At 44.0% G+C, this 25,983-nt stretch overlaps 4 gene segments (V, D, J or C); all 4 read right to left on the reverse strand.

The window, feature by feature from the left end:
* LOC101277626 (Ig mu chain C region membrane-bound form-like) overlaps positions 1–25,983 on the reverse strand; it is a 296,190-nt gene that overhangs the window by 166,456 nt on the left and 103,751 nt on the right. The window contains 1 exon segment of the C gene segment in view: positions 6,223–6,301. Within this exon segment, the coding sequence occupies positions 6,223–6,301 (79 nt within the window).
* LOC101287043 (immunoglobulin heavy variable 4-38-2-like) overlaps positions 1–25,983 on the reverse strand; it is a 195,574-nt gene that overhangs the window by 155,655 nt on the left and 13,936 nt on the right.
* The window catches only part of LOC117200138 (immunoglobulin heavy variable 3-23-like), a 107,545-nt gene that overhangs the window by 61,050 nt on the left and 20,512 nt on the right, over positions 1–25,983 (reverse strand).
* On the reverse strand, positions 15,752–16,260 carry LOC101287794 (immunoglobulin heavy variable 3-23-like). The segment is given in 2 exon segments: positions 15,752–16,068; positions 16,172–16,260. Coding segments are annotated over 2 exon segments (363 nt in total).

Consider the following 25,983-nt stretch of genomic DNA (forward strand, 5'->3'; position numbering starts at 1 on the left):
CCCAGCGTCTCCTAAGTAACTACCTCGCCAGTGTCAGCGTGGTCCTGCTAAAGTGTGAGTCAGATGGTGTTAAGTCTCTACCCACACAGGTGTGTCTTCCTACCTGGGACAGCCCAGGATTCCTGCCTGAGCTGTTAGGTCCTCCTGCATCCTGGGGAGGACCTTGGCCCTGGACTTGGATCTGCACTGTTTCATAGTATCTCCGCTCACAGTGTGACCTTTGTCCCCTCATCCAGTCCCACTGTGCCATATACTTACCACATATGAAATAGGATCGCAGGCGGAAATGCATAAGAATGTTCCAGGTGCTGACTCATGCACAAAACCCTGCCACAACCCCTGACAGTTTACACTGACAGCAGCTCTTTATTTTGTTCACCGTCTCTGCTTAGGGAGGGCCTGGAGGAGAAGCCCATCCTGCCCCATGCAGGATCGCTGTGAGAGGCTCAAGTTCAGCTACAGGACCTGCTCCTGTGATGCACACTCACGTGTAAGGGAGGGTGACCCTGACTGTAGGCTGGGGGCTCAGCCGGGTCTGAGGGCTGGCGTTGGGTCCACCTTGTGTGGACATTGCTTGGGCTCTGACATCCTTTCAGCACGATGCCTGGCTCAGCTGAGTGGTCTCTGCATCAGAGCCCATCCTCCATGCAGTCACTCACACACCTAGACAGAGCTTAATGTAAGACCCCAGAAGTCATGCTCGTAATATTTACATAACTGACTTGAAACTTAGAGCTCCATCATCGACTGCCCATGAATTATTGTGGTCTCTTCGTTTACAACTGAGAAAAAATGCAAGCAACAAATACGTTCTTCCATAAATTAGTACATAAACAATGCGTGATGTATCCATGCTGTGGAATTGTATTCAGCAATTTAAATATTAAACTATTTTACCATGAAAGGACATGAGGGAATCCTAAGTGCATATTGTTATTTAAAAATTCGGTCTGAAAACTTTCAATTTCACCTATTTCACATTTGGGAAAACTTCAGTCTATGTATAAAGCAAGCAGATGAGCATTTAGCAGGAATTGGGGAGAAGATGTTTGATATGTGAAACATGGACAATATTTCAGGATAGCGAAATTCTTCTCTATGAAATTGCGGCGGTGGAAACATTGCACTATGAACTTGTCAAAATATATATAGTAATAGGAGAAAGAGTGAACCTTATTGAATATAAATATAAATTTCATCTATAAGTCAGAGACTCAAGGATGGAACGATGCACACTGTACAGATGATACCTCATATTTTAGTGAATTTTTGAATTAACATATTAACATGTTAATTAACATGTTAACAATTAACATCAACAATTAACATGTAAACATTTACATTAACATGTAACATTAACATGTAAACAACCAACATTAACAATTAACATGTCTGAAGAAGGTGGAGAAATAGGTTTTGACCCAAGTGACTTGGAAATGTGTGGTGTCTGAAGGCTAAGTTGTAAGCACTACATGTAAGCACTAGAACCCGGTGGATAACGGTATTTTCATCAGGAATCCGGCTAAGAATTCTGTTACTACTGTGCATGTGGAATTGAACAATTAGTAGCTGGATGGCATCGGTGGAGCCAGGCATCTCACTGTTGGATGGAAAGTAACAGAGAAGCAAGGGGGAAAGGCTGGATTTCCCCAAGTGATGTTGCACTAGGATCGGAGATGTAAGAATGATCTCACTTTTACCTTCACACAGGTCAGAAGGTGAGATACAGAGATAGTTGCAGACGTGTGTGTGTATACGTGGGGTAGAGCACACAGACATATTTCCAAGGTCTATTAGCTTATGCGTCTAGAGGCAACGTCGCCAGTGGACAGGACACCAGCATTAGTGTCCTAATACCCACCCTTCTGGTTGCTAATGCTATTCTCCAGAAAAGGATCCACGACTCATGTGAGGCCTGGCTAATTCCAGGGCCACAGAAGAGAATACCCATGATTATCCTGCAGATTCTTGTGGCACCAGAAAGTAAGGAAGTGTTCACACCAATGGATGGGTGCCCGTAAAGAGGATACAGGAGACAATCTGAAAGAGCTCCTCATGGGTGACAAGCTGTAACAATTACAGAAGCAAAGAAAATGCCTTAGTATATAACCTTAACACAAGTTCTGAAACAAGTATCTTGATTCATACTTATATAAAGAGATGGAATAAATATATCTAATGGGGAAGGTAGGATAAATCTCCCGTAAGGAATAACTTCAGGAACCTCATCATGGTCATGCTCCCTTCAAGAAGGTGCACTTAACCCTCCATCCCTGCAAGCGGCCTGGTGTAGGGACGTGGCAGAAATTATGGGTGTCTTTGAGTTTCATGATGAATCTTTAGTTATAATATCTCAAACATCATTCATAAAATAAATTTGTAATTTTTCTGTACCCGTTAAAAATTCTGTCCTGAAAACAACAACAGCAAGAGTAACAATAACTTCACTGAGAAGGGAATTAGGCACAGACTTGGAGAATGTGCTTTCTAATATCATATTTATAAAGGACTTGTATCATGAATATACAGCAAATTCACAGCTCAACAACAGTAACAAAAAGTGAAAATAATGAACACTGTGCCAGTGATCTGAAGATACTTCCGCAAAGAAGAGATAAAAGGGTTGAACAAGATTCTTCATTAAGGAAACATAAAATAACACCATGACGAGATACTGCTACTCACTTATTACAACAGTTAAAGGCAAACTAATAAGAAATTCAAATATTGGGGATGATGTAGGGCAAAAGGCCCTCAACCGATTGCTGGAAGGAATGCCAATGGCCGCCAATTGGAATAGTTGTCAATTTCTTAGAGAGAAAACCAGACACTGACCATGGGATTGAGGAGTGCGCTAGAAAAGTATTTACCAAATTTGTTTGAATATTTATGTTTATTCAAATAACTTCATACAGGTGCTTGTATCATCTTACAGCTTCGAGCCTTTACCACTCCCTAAAAAAGGGTTATGTAGTCAGTTTTTATGGTTATTTTCCATACGATGATTATATACCTGTTTCTGTTCCCTTTTATCTATCTCTCTATTTTATCTAAATTTCTATTATCAATCTCCACACTAGATAACAAGGTGCAGGCAACACAGCCCACATGTTACAGCCTAGCCTGTGTCCCGACATTTCCAAAGGTCCCCTGAGCAGAGAATGACTGCAGTGCTGTATGGACGTCAATTTCCGAATATCAACATGACTCATTCTATTCAAGTGAAAGGAGGTGCATCAGACAGGACTGGAGAGATTGTCAGGAAGAGAGGAATTGTAAATCCATCTGATGGCGGAAAGCAGATTTAAAGTTCAACAGTAAAAATTATTGATGTCATTAAACGATTAAAAACGTGACAACTATTAACAGAAAGTAGTGACCTAACCTTCAAATAAAGGTCTCTTGGAGAAATATTTCTGTGTGGCTCTTCCTAAGATAGATGGGGAAAGACAGACAAGCCTGACTCCATGAAAAAGTCTCAAGTTTAGAGACAAGAAAGTTCCCTGGATCATTGTGGATGAGGCTTTCAAGGGCGGCAATGGTCCAGTGGAGAAACCACAGCTTCTGAGAGAAAATCCCTCCGTGACATCCTCTGCACCTGCCCTGGAATGGGTCCTCTTGTTTCCTGATGACCCTGATCGCCCACTGGTGGTTGGAGCGGCCCCTGCAGGGAGGGTCCTGTCTGGACTAACCCTGACTTCTCACTGGGCCTCCTGGGACAGTAACACAGGGCTGTGTCCTAGGTCATCACGGAGCTGAGCTGCAGGAAACACAGAATTTGTGAGCTGTCTCTGAGGTGGAGAGTCATTTCTGGAGAGACAGCCTGTGTGCTGTGCTATTCCCAAAACCAAAGCACCCCAGTCACCCCAGCCCTTTCTCTGGGGGCTGAGGGATCCAGTCCCAGCAGCCAGCACTGTTTGTGATGGAGAATCCAGAGACTGAGCGGGTAAGGGAGAGGATCTTCAATAGTCCTGGGCCCGATTCCTGCAGCAGCACCTGGGACGGTATGCCTGCGAAGGAGAATCAAGGAGACACCCACTTCACAGATGTCACCCCATAACTCCACCTTCCTCAGACCCAGGAGATGCTCACAGCTGAGGGATGCCCGCAAGAGGAGTAATGACCAGAAGCTTTTCATGTTCATTTTGATCAATGCTTTGACTTGCAGAGAGTTATGTCAGTGAAGATAAGAACGCTGACTCTGAGTAGCACAGGTGCTGTGCTTTCCCCTTGAGCCTGGGTGTGATGTGCAGGTGGAAGCATGTCTCCATATAAAGATGGTCCCGGCTGGTCCTTCTCTAGGGCTGTGGAGGAGGGTGCTGGCTGAGATCCAGGGTGGACACCGCTTCATGTCACCTCTGAAGAATGGGTGATGTTTCTTTTCCAATCCGATACTTACATTTCCATATATGTCTATCTGCGTCTATATTACAGGTGTACTCGTTGGCTAGTGTGGCCATTACAGAATAACAGACTGGGTGGATTAAACAACAGCAATGGATTCCTCTCACGCCTGGAAGTTAGAAGTCTAAGGTCACGGTGTCAGCAGGTTTGGGTCCTTCTCAGGCCTTTCTCCTTTGCTTGCAGATGGACGTCTTCTCACTGAATCCTCAGATGGTCTTTTCTCTGTGTGTCTGTGTGCATCCCTGGTTTACTTGTATGTTCATTATTCCTCTTCTTAAGTGTGACAAAGACCCCTGACCACCCCTTAGCCAACAGGCTCCTTGCAATTCTCTTCTCAACTAGTCTTGACCTGTGGGCTTCTGTGTTTATATGTGCATGGCCAGGTTTTGTCAGCAGCCCTGCTAAGTGAGAATAATGAGAATCCCCTACCCTTGAACTCTGATCACCCACAGTATATGATCAAAGCCATCAAACCTCCTATCACCCACACAGTATCTGACCACCCTGGTCTCCCTTTAGCAAGAATCCTTTTGAGTCTATGCAACCAGAATCCCCTTAGCCTGTATTTCTTCTGTGAATAATTTCCAGTCCACTCCACCCCACCGTCTTCTTGGCCATAAGGCCCCACTTACCAGGCTGTATTTGGAATTAAGGCAAGTTTCCAAGGCTGCATCCCATATGCAGCAGCGAGTTTTGTCTTCAGGTTTTGGGTGAGCTGCATATTGGAGACATGAGTATCATTTCACCACCCATGGCCATATAACGCATGCCTGAATGAAGCTGATGTCTCATGTATATTTTCCCTAAGTCCACTCACAGCCATTTGTGTGTAGGGACACTAGAGTGTTCCTCAGCCCTATGCCTGGGACTACTTTAAACAATTGCCAAGAATCACAGAAATGTGAAAAGCATGGCACTAATTTGACCCCAAAAAGTGCTCAATTACAGGAGGGGAATTGAAACAAGAAAAGAGAGCATCACCTTGACTGACCTCAGCTGAGAATGTGTGTGTGTGTGTGTGTGTGTGTGTGTGTGTGTGTGTGCGCGCGCACATGTGTGTTGCATGATTCAAACAAGCAGCTGCATTGTAAATGTCCGTGAATGACCACAAAATGGCAGTATTTATTTTGGGGTGCTCATAAAAGCTAGAAGTAGGTGAATTGACAGTTATGGAATCTGTGAATAACGAGGATAATTGCACGTGCAGTATTGGAGCGCTCTGGCGTTAGAGTCTATAACACTGCCTGCTGCAGAATTCAGAATGCTTGCGCAGGTTGCCTGAAAGCAGGACGGTGTGTCTCTTCCTTCCACATCTACAAGAACAAAACAAAAATTAATACTGTTTAAAAGTCTCATGTGCACTCTCAGGATATTTACACGTTTCACGAACTTCAGGCTGAAATTGAAAATTATGGTGAGCCGCAGGGTTGTTCTGAGCTCCTTTGAGAAAAAGGTAAATAAAGAAATGAAAAACAACCTTAATTCTTGAGTATTATATGTGTCTGTGCCAATGAATATATATATATATACACAACTATAATAAAAATAAAAATTAAGCAAATATGTACATGCACACAAAACTCTCTAGACACTTCATAATCCACAACAATGAAACATTAGGATACAGAACAGGGTCTCTGGTGGAGCTCCTGGGCAGGAAGAGGAAAGCACAGGTTCTAACAAGAATTCCCTCCCAGCCCCTATCTGCACCTGACACAGGCCTCAGCCCTGTACTTGGTGGGTCCTGTGCGCCCCCTGGTGGTAACGGGCCTCCGTGCAGGGAGGTTTGTGTCTGGGCTCACACTGACTTCCCCTCACTGTGTCTGTCGCACAGTAATACACGGCTGTGTCTTCAGTTGTCAGGCTGCTCAGCGATAAGTAGACTTGGCTCTTGGAGGTGTCCGTGGTGATGCTGAGCCGGGACTTAAGAGTTGGGTTATAATATGCGCTTCCACCACCATATATCCCCCCAACCCACTCCAGCCCCTTTCCTGGAGGCTGTCGGACCCAGGCTACACCATAGCTGGTTAATGAGAATCCAGAGACAGTGCAGGTGAGGGAGAGGGTCTGTGAGGGCTTCACCAGGCTGGGTCCCGACTCCTGCAGCTGCACCTGCGACAGGACACCTGTGGACAGAGAGAACAACGGTGACTCATGAGCTCAGATGCAGCTTCCCCATGTGTTCACGTCTGAATCCCTGAGAAACTCACCTCTGGGAGCTGACACCAGGAAGAGGAAGAACCACAGTGGATTCATCTTCTTGCAGATGAGATTCCTGAAGCCCAGAAATTCTCTTCAATCATGAGGAGAAACCCGAATTTAAGTGAACAGGTGTTTTGTTTTTACCTTGTGGTCTAAGGGGATATTTGCATAAGGGAGGGACCTTTTTATAAAAAGCAGAAAGTAGTGAAGGGAGGTCCCAGTCTCTGGGGCTCCACCTGAGGAAAGTGCTGACTGTGCCCTCAGAGAACTCAGCCCCCACTTGGGGTCCCCTCCCTATGCCTGGGGGACTCTGTGTCCAGGAATGAAATAATGCTGAAGGGCTAGTCAGGAAATCAGCTGTGCTCAAGGATTAACGGCAGATTTGGGGAATAGACTTTTATCCCATGGATGTATATATTTCACATAAATACCCATCACACATTCAGGGTCCTCCAAGATGTCAGACACTGACTCCTGTTTTTTTTTTTCTGCATTACCTCAAGTTTATATCCTGGATACGCAAGTATTTGAGAGAAACCATACATGTAATAATGACATTGAATTCAGACAGAATGAGGTAAAATTTAATGTTTATCATAATTCACAACGGATTTCGTGTTTCCCTTAACTTGGGTGAACATTTCTTCACCTGAAACAGTTTAAATTTTATCAAGAGTTGCTCTGTAGGTGGATTTATTCTTAACAACTAAACACACCATGTATTTTGTGGACAAGGTAGTCACTCTTGCTGTGATGGTCATGGATCCCAGCAATGCTTACATGGACAGTAGCCTGACCTGCCTGTTTCCTGTCCACAACTGAGTGTCTGCAGGAACACAGTGAAATTCATGGCTCCCTCCTTGCGGGTGGACGTTGAGGAATCCCCAGGGCTAGCAAGGTCTAAGAACAGACAGCTCCTGGATGCTCCTCAGGACTCCAACATGCTGGGCAGGTGATCTGGTCACAGTGCACAGACTCACTCCCTCTAGAAGTGTTCATTTCTATCTCTGTCACAGCCAGTGACATAGGAGCTCAGGGAACACATTTCCCTCTGCACTGGGTAAGAGAACATGCATGATTCTTGGAAGTAAACTTACACAGTGAATGGCTTGCAGAGTATGAGGGCGTCATAGTCAAAGGAAAGCCCCACCTCCGGAAATGGGTTCCTTTGAAAAGTCCACCTGAGAGCAGCTCTCCAGAGTCCCTGGGTCACTGAGTCCTGGGACTGTGCCTGAGGTCACATCAGTAAGTGGTGCTGGAGAGCAGAGCACAGCTCCATCGCATCTCGCTGTGGGCACTGAGGATGTGGCCTCACGACTGCATTTCAGTCTGCAAGGATGTAAATTGGGGATCACGATGGTAATGTTATGTCTGACATTTATAGTGGGTTTGCCAGGGGTGTTGGATGTTGACATGAGTGTCATCAGTGATGTTATCTCTCCTGGGAACCAGAAAGACCAATGTGAGTCCCCATCTCTGACTGACACCCTGTACATGTAGCCCTGGCTCAACTCCTGCCCTGAGAGGTCACACCTGTGGGTCTGGGGCAGGTCAGGTCTCCCACAGCCCAGTGATTTCACCTGTACACTGACTGGTGTCGAGCCTGCCGTCTGTGAGAAGATATTTACTCCATACTCTTTCATGAACACAGTACGATACTTCTTGTAGCTTTTCCAATAATATTTGCAGAGAAAATTAAATACTAAAGAATCTGCCTGCTTGAATGTTGATAGTAGGAGAGCCAACCACAGTGATATGGGCAAGAATCACAGGACAAGTCTGGACCCTGTTGTGAGGACCTGAAAATTGAGCTGATACGCTGTGGGATAGGGGAGCGGAAACGATGGCATCTAAAACCTCGAATCAGGTGGGCCCATTATTCAGCAGGTGGAAGAAGGGCCTGCATTTGTACAGATGCCCCAGCATCTGACCTGCCCTTCTTGAGCTGGTGGATTAGAGGAGATGCATCCAAATTCGTGTTAACATAGAAGGATATATAACAGGTGTCTTTATGTTTCAGTGTGTGGGGATGTGTTGTTAGGGTCCATTTAACCCTAGGAAAAATGTGTTAGGTCACCAGAACTAAAAAAGTTATTTTTCCTTTGTGGAGATAATTGGAGGAAATTATGTCTGGAGACTGGATCATATGATAATGCTTGAGGGAATATCTATTAGAGATTCCCAGTGGGTGATGGGAAATGAAGTGGGGAGATTTCAGTCATCTTGCTCTGCAGGTTACCAGTGATGGTCACATCAAGAGGGCCTGACCATCGTGATGGGAGGGAGAAGGGCTGATGATGTTGGCTTCTTGGGGACCTTGTGGACAGGTCCTTCTGATGGTCTCTGTGTTTTCCCTTATAAAATCTTGAGGGTATAAGCTCAGAATGAGGTGTGAGTTTCAGCAACATTGGGATCAGATGGTTTAGGTCATTTAGTATCTTTCCTGGAATCATTGGGCAAAGAAGAAGCGGGAACTATAATTGGAAATCAGCAGCGTCCTCGTGTGATGTTTGATTTGTTGCCTTAGACGTTACTAAATGTAGAGACATTCGCTGTCCTCACATTTCATTTTCTAGGTCCACTTGGAATCCAGTTTCAAATGTGAGGGATGTAATGAAACATTCATTATGAAACAACATGTTGTCTAAATTTTAAGAGGCATAAGTAAAAATTATGGAAATGTGTTACTGAAATTGTAATTGTCCAACTCTTCTCTGGGGTAACATAAATTAAAATTAATAATAATAATTCAAGGTATTGATTTTGTTTCAACCATTGCTAAATCCATTGAATCATTCAAGTTATAATCATTCATAAACTCAGAGCCATCACGGGTAAAATTTATTGTTAGGAAACCGTCATTCTAACTGACGAAATCTCACTCTCTCATCAAGGATCTGTGTCTCTGTGGACACGCAGCACAGTTCTCACCAGCAACACAGGAAGGAGGGTACGTTGGTACATTTCTGTTTTTCCAGAAGAGCATCTCTGAAGAAGTCCCTCCTCTGTTTTCTCATTCCCTCCTTGTGGTATCTGAATGAGGCGTTGAGTGTACTGTGACATGTTCCCACATAAAGTTCCCATGGCTTAGGAAGTGAAAGTTTAACTTCACTTTTCATTGTAATAGAAACACAACAGGTAATAATTGAGAAGCATAAAAAACACATTTGAAATTTAACCAGTGGTAAGTTAGAGATTGGAAGAAAATATTTGCAAAAGACATATCCAGTATATCTGATTGTTATCTATTATGTTCCAAGAAGCCTTAAACTCAACAATAAGAAAGAAACAAAAGGATTAAAAAATGGGCTAAATTCCTTAACAGACACCTGACCAAAAAGACAAAGAGTTTGTAGATAAGGCTGTGGGAGAACATATGTCACAGGGAAGTGCTAATGAGAACAAGGACATATCCCTGAAAACTTACAAGAGTGGATCAGATCAGGACTCTGAGAACCTTAAACACCTGCAGGATGTGAAGCAGCAGGGGGTCCATTCACAGCTGGTGGGGATGCAGAACGGGGTGCACCTTGGGAGACATTTTGGGGGCTTCCTGCAATACTAAACATACCCGTATCTATGTTTCAGCAGTAGTGCTCCTTGGTATGTATCTGAAAGACAATAAGACTTTAGTCCAGAGAGAACCCTGCACACGATGCTCACTTAGCATTGTTCATATTTGCCACAATTTGGAAAAGACCAAGAGGTCCTTTCATAGGGAATGACTAATAAACTGTGTATATCCAGACAATGGACACTGAAATGTCACACCGATTTGGAAGAAATATCGAATGGTGAGATGGAAATGCAGAAAATAGATGCCAGAAAAACACACCTGGCAAGGTGATGTCAGCAGAGTGACAGTAGCCATGAGGACTGAGGATCCTAAGAAGTTGTACAGCGTGAGGCTGAACAGAAGACAACTTGGACATGTCAGGAGGGAAATCTCCTCCTCTGCCCCTCTTGAGTTCCTGAGGCTGGACTCATAATAAAACTAACAAAGACAGATTGACAGGATATAAAATAACTTTTAATCATGTGCATGGATGTGTCATCGAAATGGATCTAGAAGTGACCAAAGCAGGCAGCTTTTATATAGTTAGAGAAAGATGCCATACTTCTGAGGAATTGACAGGACAAAGGAATGTATGCTATTGGTGCTCAATTAGTAGAACCTAAGCAGAGTTTGGGGGCGGGGTGGTGCATTAAAGAAGGAACATGGTTTGTTCATAGAGACTTCCAGGCCCAAATTCCCATCTCTAGTGATGAGGGTGTCCTTCTCCTTCCAGAAGCAGGGAGAGCACCTTTCACGTGAGAGATTAATTTCTTGCTTCAGGGGGACAGAAAGGAAGGTTGGACTGTCCCTCTGTCTTGGCGCTTTCTTAAGTCACTTTAATTCACAGCAATCAATATACAATGGAGGTGCACTTTGGGGTGGCCTACCCTGGGCCCCAATACTCAGGGCAACTTTTATTATTTTGTTTCTCCATTTTCACACCAAGCATGTGCTGCAGGTGGCAGTTCAGCTGCATCTAACAGACGTGAAGCTAAACAGCTGCCTGGATTTGTTAGGTGATGTGGTGGAGAGCACACATCAGGACACAGTGAGACCTCCAATCCAGGCCTGGGCTTCTCACCCTGGGCCTGGCCGCCCCTGCAGGGGTTCCTGGACAGAGGTGGGCCTGCATAGTGAGGCTGCAGGACTCTTCCTGGAATGAGAACATGTGTGATTTTCCTGCATTTTAGTGCTCCCTTGAGAAGCTGTGGTGAAGAAAGGAGCATAGACTGGTTTTCAGCCGTTTTTGAAAATTCATGTTATTATCCACCTGACTATAACCTTTCCCTACCAACTACTTGTCTATTGGTAATAGCTGTGACGGTGAATATTTTACATAAAATAATCTGCGCAGTAGAAGAGGATGCAGGTATGATCTAAGCGTATAGGGATTCTATTGGACCTGGAAGCAAGGAGCACATGTAGAAACACCCCCACCCACGTCCCCTCTAACTGGCATCTTTCCCAGCGACCCCCTGAGGATCCGGAGCTGCTTGGCGTATTTATGCTTCTCATGCAAGAGGTTAGCAGGCAAGTCAACAGCCAGCATCCTGGCAGGGACAGCTGGTCTACAGTAGGGCAGGGCTGAGATATCACAATGAGGAAGGAAGAATATGTTTAACTCTTTATACATCTGATGGAATAGTTTTGAAACAGGTCAGTTTAGACTAGATTTAGACAAGGGAAATCCTGAATATCTAACTCTGACTCTCTGCCTTTCTTACCTGAGATAATATTTTCCCCATTTCCAAAACCCTTTGTAATTCAGAGACTGAATGTGTAAGCACAGAAGCGTGGGTCCAGAGAGGTTCCCCTGGGAAAAATGCTACATGGAGAGGAAACCCCAGACCCTGACAGGAAACCACCATTAACTACCGTCTGCACCTGCTTCTGGTGCCAAAAGGCAAAATTGGTGAGTCCTGAGTACATTCCAGAGGCCCTTACGGCCCGCTGCATCACAGGCCTCCTGTCTCACGTGCAGGGAGGTTTGTGTCTGGGCTCACACTGACTTCCCGTCACTGTGTCTCTTGCACAGTAATACGTGGCTGTGTCCTCTGTGATCACAGAGCTCAGCTGCAGGGAATACTGGTTCTTGGACGTGTCGCTGGAGATGGAGGTGTGGCTTTTGAGGGATGGGTTATATGCTGTGGCACCATTATAGCATATGATTCCCATCCACTCTAGGTCTTTCCTTGGAGGCTGGCGGACCCAGCTCCAGCAATAACCACTGGTTGTGATGGAGAATCCAGAGACAGCACAGGTGAGGGAGAGGGTCTGCTGTGGCTTCACCAGTCCTGGGCCAGACTCCTGCAGATGTACCTGGGACAGGACACCTGGAGGCAAGGAGAATCAGTCCCTGTGAGCCACCTACAGCCATAACCATCCCCATAGACCCATGCCTAACACCTGAGACCCTACCTTGGGGAGCTGTCACCAGGCAGAGGAGAAACCCCACAGCCTCATCTTCTTCTAGACCACAGCTCTGCCTTCCCCAGAGACCTCAGCCCTGCCTGAGTAGAGAGCTGTGAGCTCCCACAGCCCAAGGGTCCATTTTACCCTAGAGAATGGAGGAAAATTTGCATGTGGGGCATTCCTGTCCTTATAAGTGGAGAAGCACTGACTTAGGCTCCCCTGGGCCATCTGGGGCATTTGGACTCACTCAGCCTGTCACTCCTAGTAGAACACTTGTTCAGTGTGGGACGTTGGGATCAGGTCAAGGGATGGTACCTTCTTTCTGATCATTAGAAGAAAGCTACACGAGATGAGTGGGTTACTATAATTTTAATTTCTTGTATTATTCAAGTAGCTATTTTAAATGATTATAGTTCTAGGGTTTCCCTGTTGGCACAGTGGTTAAGAATCTGCCTGCCAGTGCTGGGGACATGTGTTCAAGCCCTGGTCTGGGAAGATCCCACATGCCGTGGAGCAACTAAGCCCGTGCACCACAACTACGGAGCCTGCGCTCTAGAGTCCGCGACCCACAACTACTGAAGCCCGCCTGCCATGACTACTGAAGCCCACATGCCTAGAGCCCGTGCTCTGCAACAAGAGAAGCCATGGTAATGAGAAGCCCGTGCACTGCAACGAAGAGTAACCCCCACTCGCCGCAACTAGAGAAAGCCTGCGCGCAGCAACGAAGACCCAACGCAGCCAAAAATTAGAAAATAAAACAAAAAAATAAAACAAATGACTACAGTTCTCTCCAGACACTTTCTGAAACCCAAATAAGCACATTAAATATATCTAGCATTGCCAAATTTTATAATCATAATATATAAAACAATATTTTGATATCAACTTGCTACAAATATAATTCCATAATAGATGACAATCTGTCTCAAACTTCCATTTCGTTTAATGTGAGTATTTATGACGTTACTTTTAATGGACCACTATCTCCAGATCAGAGACATGTGTTTCCTGATGTTGAGTTTTATGGTTGTGGCTTGTTTTGCTTTATTTTGTAGTAAATGCTTGCTTCACCTAATAGCTAAGATATACATGTTTTAATTATATTCCTGCAATTGGCATTTTCTGTTAATTTTATTAAATAAATCTTTCACATTTCCAATATTTTAAAATGTGTGTATAAATAAGTATATTCTGTTTTATGTTCTGTACATAATGCGTCTTATGAAATTAAAACTAAGCTTATCCAAAGGCACACATCATCTGTTACACTGATCTGTGTCTATCCCATCACCAATGTCACATGGTCTTATTTGTGTGTACATAATAAATCTCTTTCCACTTGTACAACGTCATCAATCATATCTGAATATAACAAAATCTAATGCTAGGTTTGGATTTCTGAAGGTTCCTGTAAAGAGCTTCACACAGAACCTTCGTCTTCATCTCAGCCATCCTTGTAGGTCCCAGGCACACCCCTGGTCTAAGGATTTAGCCCTCCCCATCCTTTGTTACAGGTGGAGACAGAAATCAGGTTACAGAACGGATGGAAGCCAGAGACTATGGATTTGGGCGTGGGATTGATTGTGTCTCAGGGGTGTGAGCTTCATGACCATGCTCTCCATCCTCAGTTCCCTGTTATCTATATTGATAAACAGTTTTGGGTTTGAATGACCGCTGGCCATTTCCAACAAGAGATCGAGGGCAGTGGAGACCATCCCAGGACAGTGCTGACCATGTTCTCTCTGTTCTCTGCTCAGGGAAATGCACAGAGACTGAGCTCAGCTAGAGAACCTTGGTCTGGTGCTTAGATCCCAGACTCCACAAATATGAGAGGGACCTCCACCCCATCCTTTTGAGAGAAGGGAAACTGGGAGAAAGGAGCAGACAAAATCTAAGATAACTTGTGAGCAGAAAAGGGCAAAGTGCATGTTCACTGTGGTAACATTTGCATAACATCCGGAAGATATGAGTGTATTGTAAACACAAATTCAACAGGGATAATTTTTCAACTATGGTATAGGTTAAGGGTCAGATTTCATTATTTTGGACGCAGATATCCACTTTTCCCTGCACCATTTTTGTTGAAGAGACTATCCTGCTACTCACATGGTATTGGAAGTCTTAGCCAGTGCAATTTAGGTGAGAAATAGACATATAAGTCACCCATACCAGAAAGGAAGAAGTGAAACGTTCCTTGTTTGCAAACAGTATGATGTTTATAAAGGAAAGGAGAAGACTCCATATGAGAAACTGTTAAAACCAATAAATTCAATAACTTTCAGGATGCAAAATAAACACAATAACTATGTGTGTTCATGTATACTCACAACAATATATCTTGAAATGCTGACTAGGAAACAACCTCATTTACTGTAGAAGAGAGCATTTATGGGGTGGGCATCTTAGGGAAAGTAGGGGAATAGCAGAGAGGGGGCAGGATCAGGACTCCGTCACCTGGTTCCCGTTATCCAGGCGGATTCTCGCTGTGGAGGCTGAGACAGGTCTTAGCACGCAACACAGGGCTGCTTTCAGAGACCACCCAGACGTGACCCAGGCGGGCTGGGACAGGTTTCCACTTCTGGGCTTGTGTTCCTGCCTGCCTTGTGGGAAATAGGAGTCCAGTCCTCAGGCAGACTACCTCCTCATCAGGAGACTAAGGGACTAATACAGAAGGGCAATCCCTGGACACAAGTGTCTACCCGAGTGGATGAGGTCCCAGAAGACATCATGCTGCAAGGAGGGCAGAGACCCCAGGAGCTCATCATAACCCCGTGGGGTCATTCCCCTGTGCTGGCGGGGTGAAGGGACCATGAGGGGACAACATGTGCATTTCTGAGGTGAGAGAACCGTAATCAGATTGTGACAAGGAATATGGGGTCTGTAGGGGCCGGATGAAGGAGAGGTCTCATCTGCAAACAGAGAATATTTCTTCTCCCTTTAGTGCCTGCAGAGAGTGCACATCAGAGCCAAAAAGGTCACAGCAGGAAATTTCCCTGAGGGCAGCTGGCAGCTGGGAGTGGAAGGAAATCATTAACTCCAAGGGGAAGCCCCTTCCCTGTCCCTCTGCACCTGTCACTGGTTTAAGCTTCTATGCAGGCGGGTCCTGAGCACCCCATGCATCCCCCCGTCCTCTCTCCCTGCAGGGAGGTTTGTGTCTGGGCTCACACTGACTTCCCCTCACTGTGTATCTTTTGCACAGTAATACACGGCCGTGTCCTCAGATCTCAGGCTGTTCATTTGCAGATACAGCGTGTTCTTGCAGTTGTCTCTGGAGATGGTGAATCGGCCCTTCACAGAGTCTGCATAGTATGTGCTACCACCACTACTACTAATACCTGAGATCCACTCCAGCCCCTTCCCTGGAGCCTGGCGGACCCAGCTCATGGCATAGGTACTGAAGGTGAATCCAGAGGCTGCACAGGAGAGTCGCAGAGACCCCTCAGGCTGCACCAAGCCTCCCCCAGACTCCACCAGCTGCACCTCACACTGGACACCTGCAAACACAGAGACATCCTGGTCAGGAGACTGTCACACATCCACTGATTCCCTCACTCATATCCACTCACATCTCAGTATCTCTTGCTCTCCATAAATTACCTTGTAAAATAGTCACAAGGACAACCCAGCTCAGCCCAAAGTCCATGGTGAGTGTTCTGTCCTGAACCCCGAATGGGAGCACGTGGGAATCCAGGTGCTGGAGCTCCTCTCCCAGAGCTGCAGGGTCAGGGCTGGGCTGCTTTTCATCAGCATAAGGAGGACGTTATTTGTATGTCTTCTGACTATATAGCTAGTTGTTGGTTTGGACACCAACAGAGGAGGAGTTGCCCCAGAGCAGACGTGCGTGTCCTGCGCACTTAGGTGGCAATGATAGTATTTGAGAAAATGTAATTTTACATTATGTTGCTATACATTGATAAAAATTTAAACTTCACCATATTTATTTCATTTTTACAAAATTACATAAATATGACATTAGGCATGAATGTTAATTCATTTATACAGATGTAAAATTACAAATAAAATCATAAGGCATTGTAGAATGTCTCTAAGAGGCTATATCTGGTAAATGTGAGCCCCAGTGTCTGGGTTTGATATCCTCATCCTGGACAAAAATTCTCCCCTGAACAAGCCCCAAAATAGAGAGTGTCACGTCCAGTGAGGTTTGCAGGACCCCTTCCTGTAATGAGAATATGTGAAAGTTTTCTGCATTCTAGTGTTTCCTGAAGGAATGTACAGAGAACCAGGGTTCACACAAGCGTATTTTCAGGACATTTGAAATTGAAAGTATGACATACGTGCTCATCTACACAATCACAATAGTGAACAAGCCCCTCACCCCAAATATTCCCCCTGATCCCTCCCTTCACTCCTCCCTCCCTTCCCTCTGCCCTTCCCCCATCCAGGCAAATCATGATCTACTTCACATTTGTTTTTATTTCTAGAATTTAAGGAAGAGAATATGCAGAATGTACTTTCGTGGAGGGAAAACACTGAAAGTGGGAACAAGAGTAATCATGACACAATCAACAGTTTCAGATGAGGAAGGTAAGTCTGAGCCGGGACCTCACAGAGAACTCAGGAATAAAGCATTTGGGGTAAATGAGGAAATTAAAATTGTTTGTAGACCACACATTTTCTTCTCTATGTCACCAAGAGAATCCAGTAAAGCCCTGTTTTCTTACATAAAATGTGTGCAGTGTGCCGGCCTCGTCTGGGATTCCTACTGAGATCTGTCCTCTGAGTCTGACTGGAAAAGGCTTACCGTGTCCCTGATTCTCCTCAGGACTCTGACCCTGGTGACCACTGGCAGTCATTTCAGCATCCATAAGTGACCCTACATCTTTGGTGAGGTGAGAATGTGTCTTTGTATTACAACAAAAGCTTCTAAATTGTACTGTGTAGTTGGCAATTAGCTATAAACTTAAGGATCTCCATGGAACAGTTTTAGATGCAGAGGCACCCACAGACTGTGGCAGGAAAGCAGACCTTACCCTTCCGCTGCACCTGGTCCTGAGCCTGGACCCTGTGCTCCCTGCGTGGCCCCTGGAGGTTCTGTGTGCCCTGTGGTATGTTCTGAGTCTCCCCTGGGTGATTGGTGTGCTCCCTCTGTACCTGTGTGCCCCATGGGGATCCTGAGTGCCCTTGAAACCCATTCCCTCCTGTCTCCCTGCAGGAAGGTGTGTGTCTGGGCTCACACTGACTTCCCCTCACTGTGACAGTAATACACAGCACAGTCCTTGGTGGTCACAGAGCTCAGCTTCAACGAGAACTGGTTCCTGGAAGTGTCTCTGGAGACGGAGGTGCAGCTCTTGAGGGATGGTCTGTAGTAAGTGGTCCCATCATCATATATTTCTCCATCCCCAGCAGCCTCTTCCCTGGGGATTGATTGATCCAGCTCCAACCATAACCACTTGTGATGGAGTAATCAGAGACAGCACAGGTGAGGGAGAGGGTCTGCTGTGGCTTCACTAGTCCTGGGCCTCACTCCTGAAACTGCACCTGGGACAGGATACCTGGAGGCAAGGAGGATCCGTCCTTGTCAGTCGCCTCCATTCACAAGGATCTTCACAGACCTGTGTCTGACATCTGAGACCGTAACCTTGGGGAGCTGTCACCAGACAGAGGAGAAGACCCCACAGCCTCATCTTCTTCTAGACTACAGCTCTGCCTTCCCCACAGACCTCAGCCCTGCCTGAGCAGACAGCTCCCAGAGCCCAAGGGTGGATTTTACACTGGAGCTTGAAGAGGAATTTTCATTGAAGAGGTCTGTCTTTGTAAGCTCACAGGGGCTGTGATCACAGTTAATCTGGGCATTCCAGGATCCCTGTGAATTTACATGGTTTGAAAGTATAGGATGGGAAAGCACATTGTCTACCAGATGGGTTGGAAACAGGTCCAAGGACTCCCCACATTTCTGAGCCTAGAGTTTCCACCTTCACGGTCCCCACCTCTTGCCCCTCCCTCATCTAATCACAGCTCCCCACCCTCTCAGTCCCTGGGTCTTGCTTCTTCAGTGCAGGGCCCAGCACAGCTCCTGTTTTCTTTCCCTGTACCCTCTCCTGAGATGTGGTTCTCATCACCCCTGACAGCTTGTTATATTGTTACAGCATTGTTGTTACGTGAGTTCACAATGCTCCCTTCATCCTATGCATTTGTGGTTGGAGAGGATGCACACCTCAGGTTTCCCACAGGCATATTCCATCACACACCTGAAACTCACCTTTTCTTCTTTACACACCTTACTGTAATTCCTGCTCCACCCAGGGTATGTATTTGTCAATGGATTTGGAGCAATAGTGTGATATCCAAGCACAGGAATTAAAACTCTGAGTCCTGCTTAAGCTCCTGGGTTGATGTGCATGACAGGGTGAAGCTACCTTCCTTGGGATGAAAATTCTGAGCCCTGTTTATTCTCCTGGGTTTCTTTGGGGCAGATGAGACTACCCTTGGTGGGATTAAATCTGAGGACTGCTTTTCCTGCAGGGTTTCTCTGCATGGCAGCGTGAGGCTCCCCTTGGTGGGATGGCAGAGTTAGTTTTCATGATTTGTCCCTTCAGACAACAAAAATAATCAATAAACAACCAATAATACACATAGAAATGGGTCTAATTTGAGCCGGACTCTACTGTAGCCCAGAAACCAGCTTCCCAGATTACTCTGAGAAACTGCTCTGGAGAAGCATGATTTCCAGCACAGTTCTATACCTTGTCAGAACAAAGAACACTAAACAAGTTAGGCATATATTTCTTTAAGTTTTCACAAAAAGCAGAGCTGCATGTATACAGCAATTCATTATGGCCTTGGCCCTGGGAAGGGAGTCTTATCACAGAAGGAGTACTAGCACTGGTGTCCCAGGAAGAGAGGCATTTAATCTTTATTTTTAACATGGACATTCTTTATTTCTGGTCAATGTGTCATTTACTTGATTAAATAAATCAGATGTACAATGTATGTTTGATTGGAGATAAATAGGCTATTTCAGTTAGTGAAAAACTCAAGTTAACTCATTTATAAGCCAGAATGCCTTCCTTATATTTCAATATGGAAAGATTTATTTCATCAGTCCCCCCTTTTGATCATAAACCTTTCAATAGAAAGCATTGATCTATGGAGAACAGTATGGAGGTTCCTTAAAAAACTAAAAATAGAATTACCATATGACCCAGCAATCCCGCTACTGAGCATATACCCTGAGAAAACCAGAATTCAAAAAGACACATGCATCCCAATGTTTATTGCAGCACTATTTACAATAGCTAGGTCATGGAAGCAACCTAAATGCCCATCGACAGACCAATGGATAAAGAAGATGTGGTACATATATACAATGGAATATTACTCAGCCATAAAAAGGAACGAAATTGGGTCATTTGTAGAGACCTGGATGGATCTAGAGACTGTCATACAGAGTGAAGTAAGTCAGAAAGAGAAAAGCAAATATCGTATATTAACGCATATATGTGGAAACTAGAAAATGGTACAGATGGACTGGTTTACAGGGCAGGAATTGAGACACAGAAGTAGAGAAAAGACGTATGGACACCAAGCAGGGAAAGCGGCTGGGGGGTGGGGGTGGGAATGGTGGTATGATGGATTGGGAGATTGGGCTTGACATGTATACACTGATGTGTATAAAATGGATGACTAATAAGAACCTGCTGTATAAAAAAAAATTAAAAAAGAAAAGAAAAGAAAGCATTGATGATCAAAATACATGTCCCTTGAAGCCAGGGTGGTGACGGCCTGCCCCTGGTCCATCATGTCCCTCAGAGCTGGGTCTACCTCTTTCACCTTTTAAATTTATTTATTTAGGAATAGATTTACCTAGTTGTCCTCATTGGGGGTATAGTTAATTGAATGTGGTGGATAAACACAGAGATATACTGACATGAAGCATTTCATAGTATACATATTCTCAACAATATTGAATTGCTGCACAATCATTGTACCTGTACTTTTAGCCATAGACTTAAAGTAAGAAGTGATACATGTCATGAGTAGCTTGATAGTTAGGAAAAGAGTGATAATACATGTTATGATAATACTAATTATCTGTAAAGCAAAGTGAAAAATTCTGTCTATTCCTGAAGGGAGTCAACTAAACAGGTCATTTAAAGGGTCAGTTATTCTTACATCTTGTAACCATTTTGCGTTTTGAGAAAATTTTGCTAGGCATGTCTCAACTTCTCCAGAGGTATTAATATAAGTGCAACAGTAGTATGAGGGGATTATGTTGTTCTTGTATTGACTGAGGACTTGGATGACAAATCCAAAAATCGGTTGCATTGCCCCCAGTTGCTATACTTTGTAACAACTTTACTAAAGACTTTTCTTTCCATCCTGAATGTTGGGGCAAAAGTATAGCCAGAAGTAAAACAGTAACTTTAAATTTTGATTGGGGACAGACCTTTGGAAAGTAGTATAGTTAGATTAGTAGGATGAGTCTTACAGGACTGGTCCAGACTCTTGGTTAGCCGTCTACTACTGCTGTCATCTTCCTCCTGTCTTGGGTTGGTGGCATTGTTCTCAGTTATTCAAAGCCAGATGTCAGAAATAAGGGATCCATTCAGGTGGAGGGGCCTTTTAAAATGAGAGGTGTGATTCCTTGAGTCTATGCCTTCTAATGTGGCAGCACATGGATTAGTTAATAATATCTGATAAGGTCCTTTCCAAAGTGGCTGCAATGAATTTTTTATTTTCTGTATTTTCCATTAAACAAAACCTCCAGGCTGTAATCCATGATCCTTAAAGTCTTCATCGCCCAGCTACTAATTTTTCATTTTGCTTAAGTGATTTAATCAGGCCCTGGCAATAATGTAATATTTCTCTTTGGAACATGTTTGGTTCATATATTCCCTCATCTAATAGCATAGGCCATCCTGTTATTATTTCCAAATGGCCAGCCGGTGTTTACCAAAAGGTGCAGATCTAAGTTTGAGAAGCTCTAGGAGAAGAGCTTTTGACCATGTAAGAAGAAATGCTTCTCAAAGTTTTGCCAGTTGCATTTTGATAGTTTTGTTAGTGCTTCCTACCATTCTGAAAATTGAGGATGATTAGTGTACTGAAAATGCTGCATTATTGGTCAAATTTCAAAGATAGATTTAATTATTTGTCTAGTAAAATGAGTTCCCCAGTCACTGCATAATTCAGAAGGAATTACCCAAATAGGAATTATCTTTTCTAATAACAATTTACCTACTGTTAAAGCCATTGCTCTCCTGCATGGAAATGCTTCAACCCAGTGTGAAAACATGCAGATCATTACCAAGCTATGTCTATTTCCTTGAGAGGGTGGCGTCTGGACAAAATCCAATTGCCATGCCTCAAAGGGTCCCTTAGGAAGGGGAAAGTATCCATGTGACCCATGAAGTGACTTTCCAGGGTTATATTTAGGACATACATTACAGCAAGCATATACATTACGAACCACTGTGGGAGAAAGTCTCCAAATGCACTGTTTTCCCTATAGAATCATTTCCTCAGGTGCCCAGTAAGTTAAAGAATGCACATGCTGTAGCAATGGTAATGGGGCTCCAGCAGGTGCTATAGGTTTCTTATCAGGTCCAAATGCTCTTGGTGTGATGGAGTTAACAATTCCTCTTATTTATTGCCGTATGTTATTCTTCTTCAGTGGTGATTTCTTGACCGTGTGCAAAGAAATCCTTTATTGAGTTAGCAGGGTTAACAGAGAGCAGTGGACATTCTCGAGACTGGACAGAGGATTATTTAGAGCTGCTTGGTTGGTGGCAGCATCAGCAAGCTGATTTCCTTTAGCTTCCATAGTCTTAGATTGGGAATGTCACGGCGTTTTAATAATTGCTAACAGTTTTGGCAATTGTACAGCATTTAATAACTCTGCAACATGTTTTTCATTTTTACTGGGCCCTCCTGAGGAGGTTAAAAAGCCTTGTTGTTGCCATAACATTTCAGAGTTTTCACCACAACTCCAAAGGCAAAACGACTGTCAGTATAAATATTTGCTATCTGGTCTTTAGCTAGTGGACAAGCTCAAGTGAAAGCAATCAAGTCAACTTGTTGTGCTGACTTAATTTCTGGTAAATAAGAGCTTTCAGTTATGTCCACTGTGGAAGTTACTGCATACACAGCTCAGTAACGTGCTCATTTATATTTTAATTAGGACCCATCTCTAATCCAAATTAGACCAGCATTGTCAATGAGAGCTTCTTGTAAGTCACTCCTAAGAGAAAGAATTTAATCTGTTAATAACATGCACTCGTGGTCTTTTTCTTCCTGTGGTGCTGTAAACAAAGTCGCAGGGATAAGGTTATTACACTAAACTAGGGTAATATTAGGTGTAGATAGTGATAATACTTCATAGGAGGCTGATTGATTTACAGAATAGTGCTGAGTGTGGCAGGGGTTTATAAGAGACTCAACCAAGTGAGGGGCATAAATAGTCAGAGGAGATTCCATCAATATTTCTTCAGTAGTTTTACATAAGAGAACAGTTGCTGAAATAGCTTGCATACAAGTTGGAAGTCCTTTTGCTACTGAGTCTAACTGTTAAATATGGGTCGATATTTATCACCATGATTTTCAGCTAATCCCCCTAAAGCGTTTCCTTTATTTTCATGTACAAAGAGAAAAAAAAGGATTTATAGGCTTCTGTGGAAGAGGTAGTGTGGATGTTGGGCGATGCTTCCAGGGCTCAGAATGTCCATATTTGACCTAAGACACATCAGCTCATTTGCAAATGCATGAAGCTAAAATTTTGTACTCAGTACATGGACCATTGTATAAAGGAGCAGATTGATGACCTATGAATCATGCTCAGTGGGAGGCTGAGAGCCCACATCCTCACCCTTGTTTGAGGACAAGCATCCCTTGCTGTGTCCCTAAACCCTGTGCAGACAGAGGTCCTCCCATTGAGGCACCAGCCCCGAGAGGACGTGCTCTTCAATGCGAACCAGCCTTTGAATGACACATAGACACCTGAACCTGTTCTGGGCTTTCATATCTGAATGTCTCTTTCCTGGATTCGGTGTGTTCCCGAAAAACCATGGACCCAGTTCTCTATAGCCCTTTCAAGTCCCTTTTTCCCTTGATAAAAGAGTTATTCTCTCCATTTTTACTGGGGACTTGCACGTGGCTCATAATGTCGTGTGCATTGTAGGATGTGTGTCAGCACAGATGGACTCTACCCACTAGGTAACTAGGTACTGACAGCACAGCCCACATGTTACAGCCCAACCCGTGTCCAGATATTTCCAAATGTCCTCTAGGGGAGAAAATGACTCCAGTGTTATATGGACATCAAATTCCAAATATAAACAATACTCATACTATTCCAGTGAAAGGTATTGCATCAAACAGGAATGGGGAGATTTTTCATGCTGAAAGAACTTGGAAATCCATCTGAAGCTGGAAGTAGATTTGAAGTTCAACAGAAGAATCACTTATGTCATTAAACAATTAAAAACTGGACAACTAATAAGAGTAGGTAGTGACCTAAATTTCAAATAAAGGTCTCATGAGGAAATATTTCTGAAAATTTATCCGGCAATCATTCCACACCCTATTATGAATTCTAAAGAATGTTACAGTGGGCACTTTTATATCTTTTGGGGGATGATCATCTAGTCGCCCCATGAGGATGGGTGATTTTTCTTTTCCAAAATGATACTTAAATTTCCATATTTGTCTCTCTGCTTCTATAACACCTGTGTATAATCATCTAGTGTGGTCATTACATAAAAACAGTTTGTGCAGCTTAAACAACAGAAATGGATTCCTCTCAGCCCTGGAGGATAGAAGTCTAAGGTCATGGCGTCAGCAAGTTTGGGTTCTTCTCAGGCCTTTGCCCTTTGCTTGCATGTGGACCTTTTCTCACTGAATCCTCAGATGGTCTTTTCTTTCTCTCTCTCACTCTCTCTCTCTCTCTCTCTCTCTGTCTCTCTCGTGTGTGCATCCCTGATTTCTTAGTGTGTTCAATATTTCTCTGCTTAAGTGTAACATAGACACTTGACCACACATTAGCCAACAGGATCCTTGTAATTCTCTTCTCAGCTAGTCATGACCTGTGGGCTTCTGTGTTTATATTTGCATGATCAGGTTTTGTCAAGTGCCCTGCTAAGTGAGAATAATGAGGATCCCCTACCCTTGAACTCTGATCACCATCAATATTTGATCAAATCCTTCAAACCCCCTATCATCCATATGTTATCTGATCACCCTGGTCGTCCTTTAGCAAGAATCCTTTTGAGTCTATGTAACCAGAATCCCCTTAGCTTGTATTTCTTCTCTTAATAATTTCCAGTCCACTCCACCCCACTCTCTTCTTGGCCATAAGCCCCCACTTGCCAGGCTGTATTTGGAATTAAGGCAAGTTTCCAAGGCTGCATCCCATATGCAGCAGCGAGTTTTGTCTTCAGGTTTTGGGTGAGCTGCATATTGGAGACATGAGTATCATTTCACCACCCATGGCCATATAACGCATGCCTGAATGAAGCTGATGTCTCATGTATATTTTCTCTAAGTCCACTCACAGCCATTTGTGCATAGGGACACTAGACTGTTCCTCAGCCCTATGCCTGGGACTACTTGAAACAATTGCCAAGATACACAGAAATGTGAAAAGCATGGCACTAATTTGACCCGAGAAAGTGCTCAATTACATGACGGGAGTTGAAACAAGAAAAGAGAGAATCACCTTGACTGACCTCAGCTGGGAATGTGTGTGTGTGTGTGTGTGTGTGTGTGTGTCTGTGTGTGTGCGCGCGCGCATGTGCATTGTGTGATTCAAACAATCAGCTGCATTGTAAATGTCAGTGAATGACCACAAAATGACAGTATTTATTTTGGGGTGCTCATAAAAACTAGAAGTAGGTGAATTTGCAGATATGGAATCTGTGAATAATGAGGATAATTGCACGTGCAGTATTGGAGCACTCTGGCTTTAGAGTCTATAACACTGCCTGCTGCAGAATTCAGAATGCTTGTGCAGGTTGCCTGAAAGCAGGACGGTGTGTCTCTTCCTTCCACATCTACAAAAGCAAAACAACAATTAATACGGTTTAAAAATCTCATGTGCATTGTCAGGATATTTACGAGTTCCACAAACTTCAGGTTGAAATTGAAAATTATGGTGAGCCACAGGGTTGTTCTGAGCTCCTTTGAGAAAAAGGTAAATAAAGAAATGAAAAACAACCTTAATTCTTGAGTATTATATGTGTCTGTGCATATGAATATATATATACACAACTATAATAAAAATAAAAATTAAGCAAATATGTACATGCACACAAAATTTTCTAGACACTTCATAATCCACAACAAAGAAACATTAGGATACAGAACAGGGTCTCTGGTAGAGGTCCTGGGCTGGAAGGGGAAAGTACAGGTTCTAACAAGAATTCCCTCTCAGCCCCTCTCTGCACCTGCCACAGGCC

Source organism: Orcinus orca, chromosome 2, assembly GCF_937001465.1.
Source record: "Orcinus orca chromosome 2, mOrcOrc1.1, whole genome shotgun sequence".
In the NCBI taxonomy this organism is placed as follows: domain Eukaryota; kingdom Metazoa; phylum Chordata; class Mammalia; order Artiodactyla; family Delphinidae; genus Orcinus; species Orcinus orca.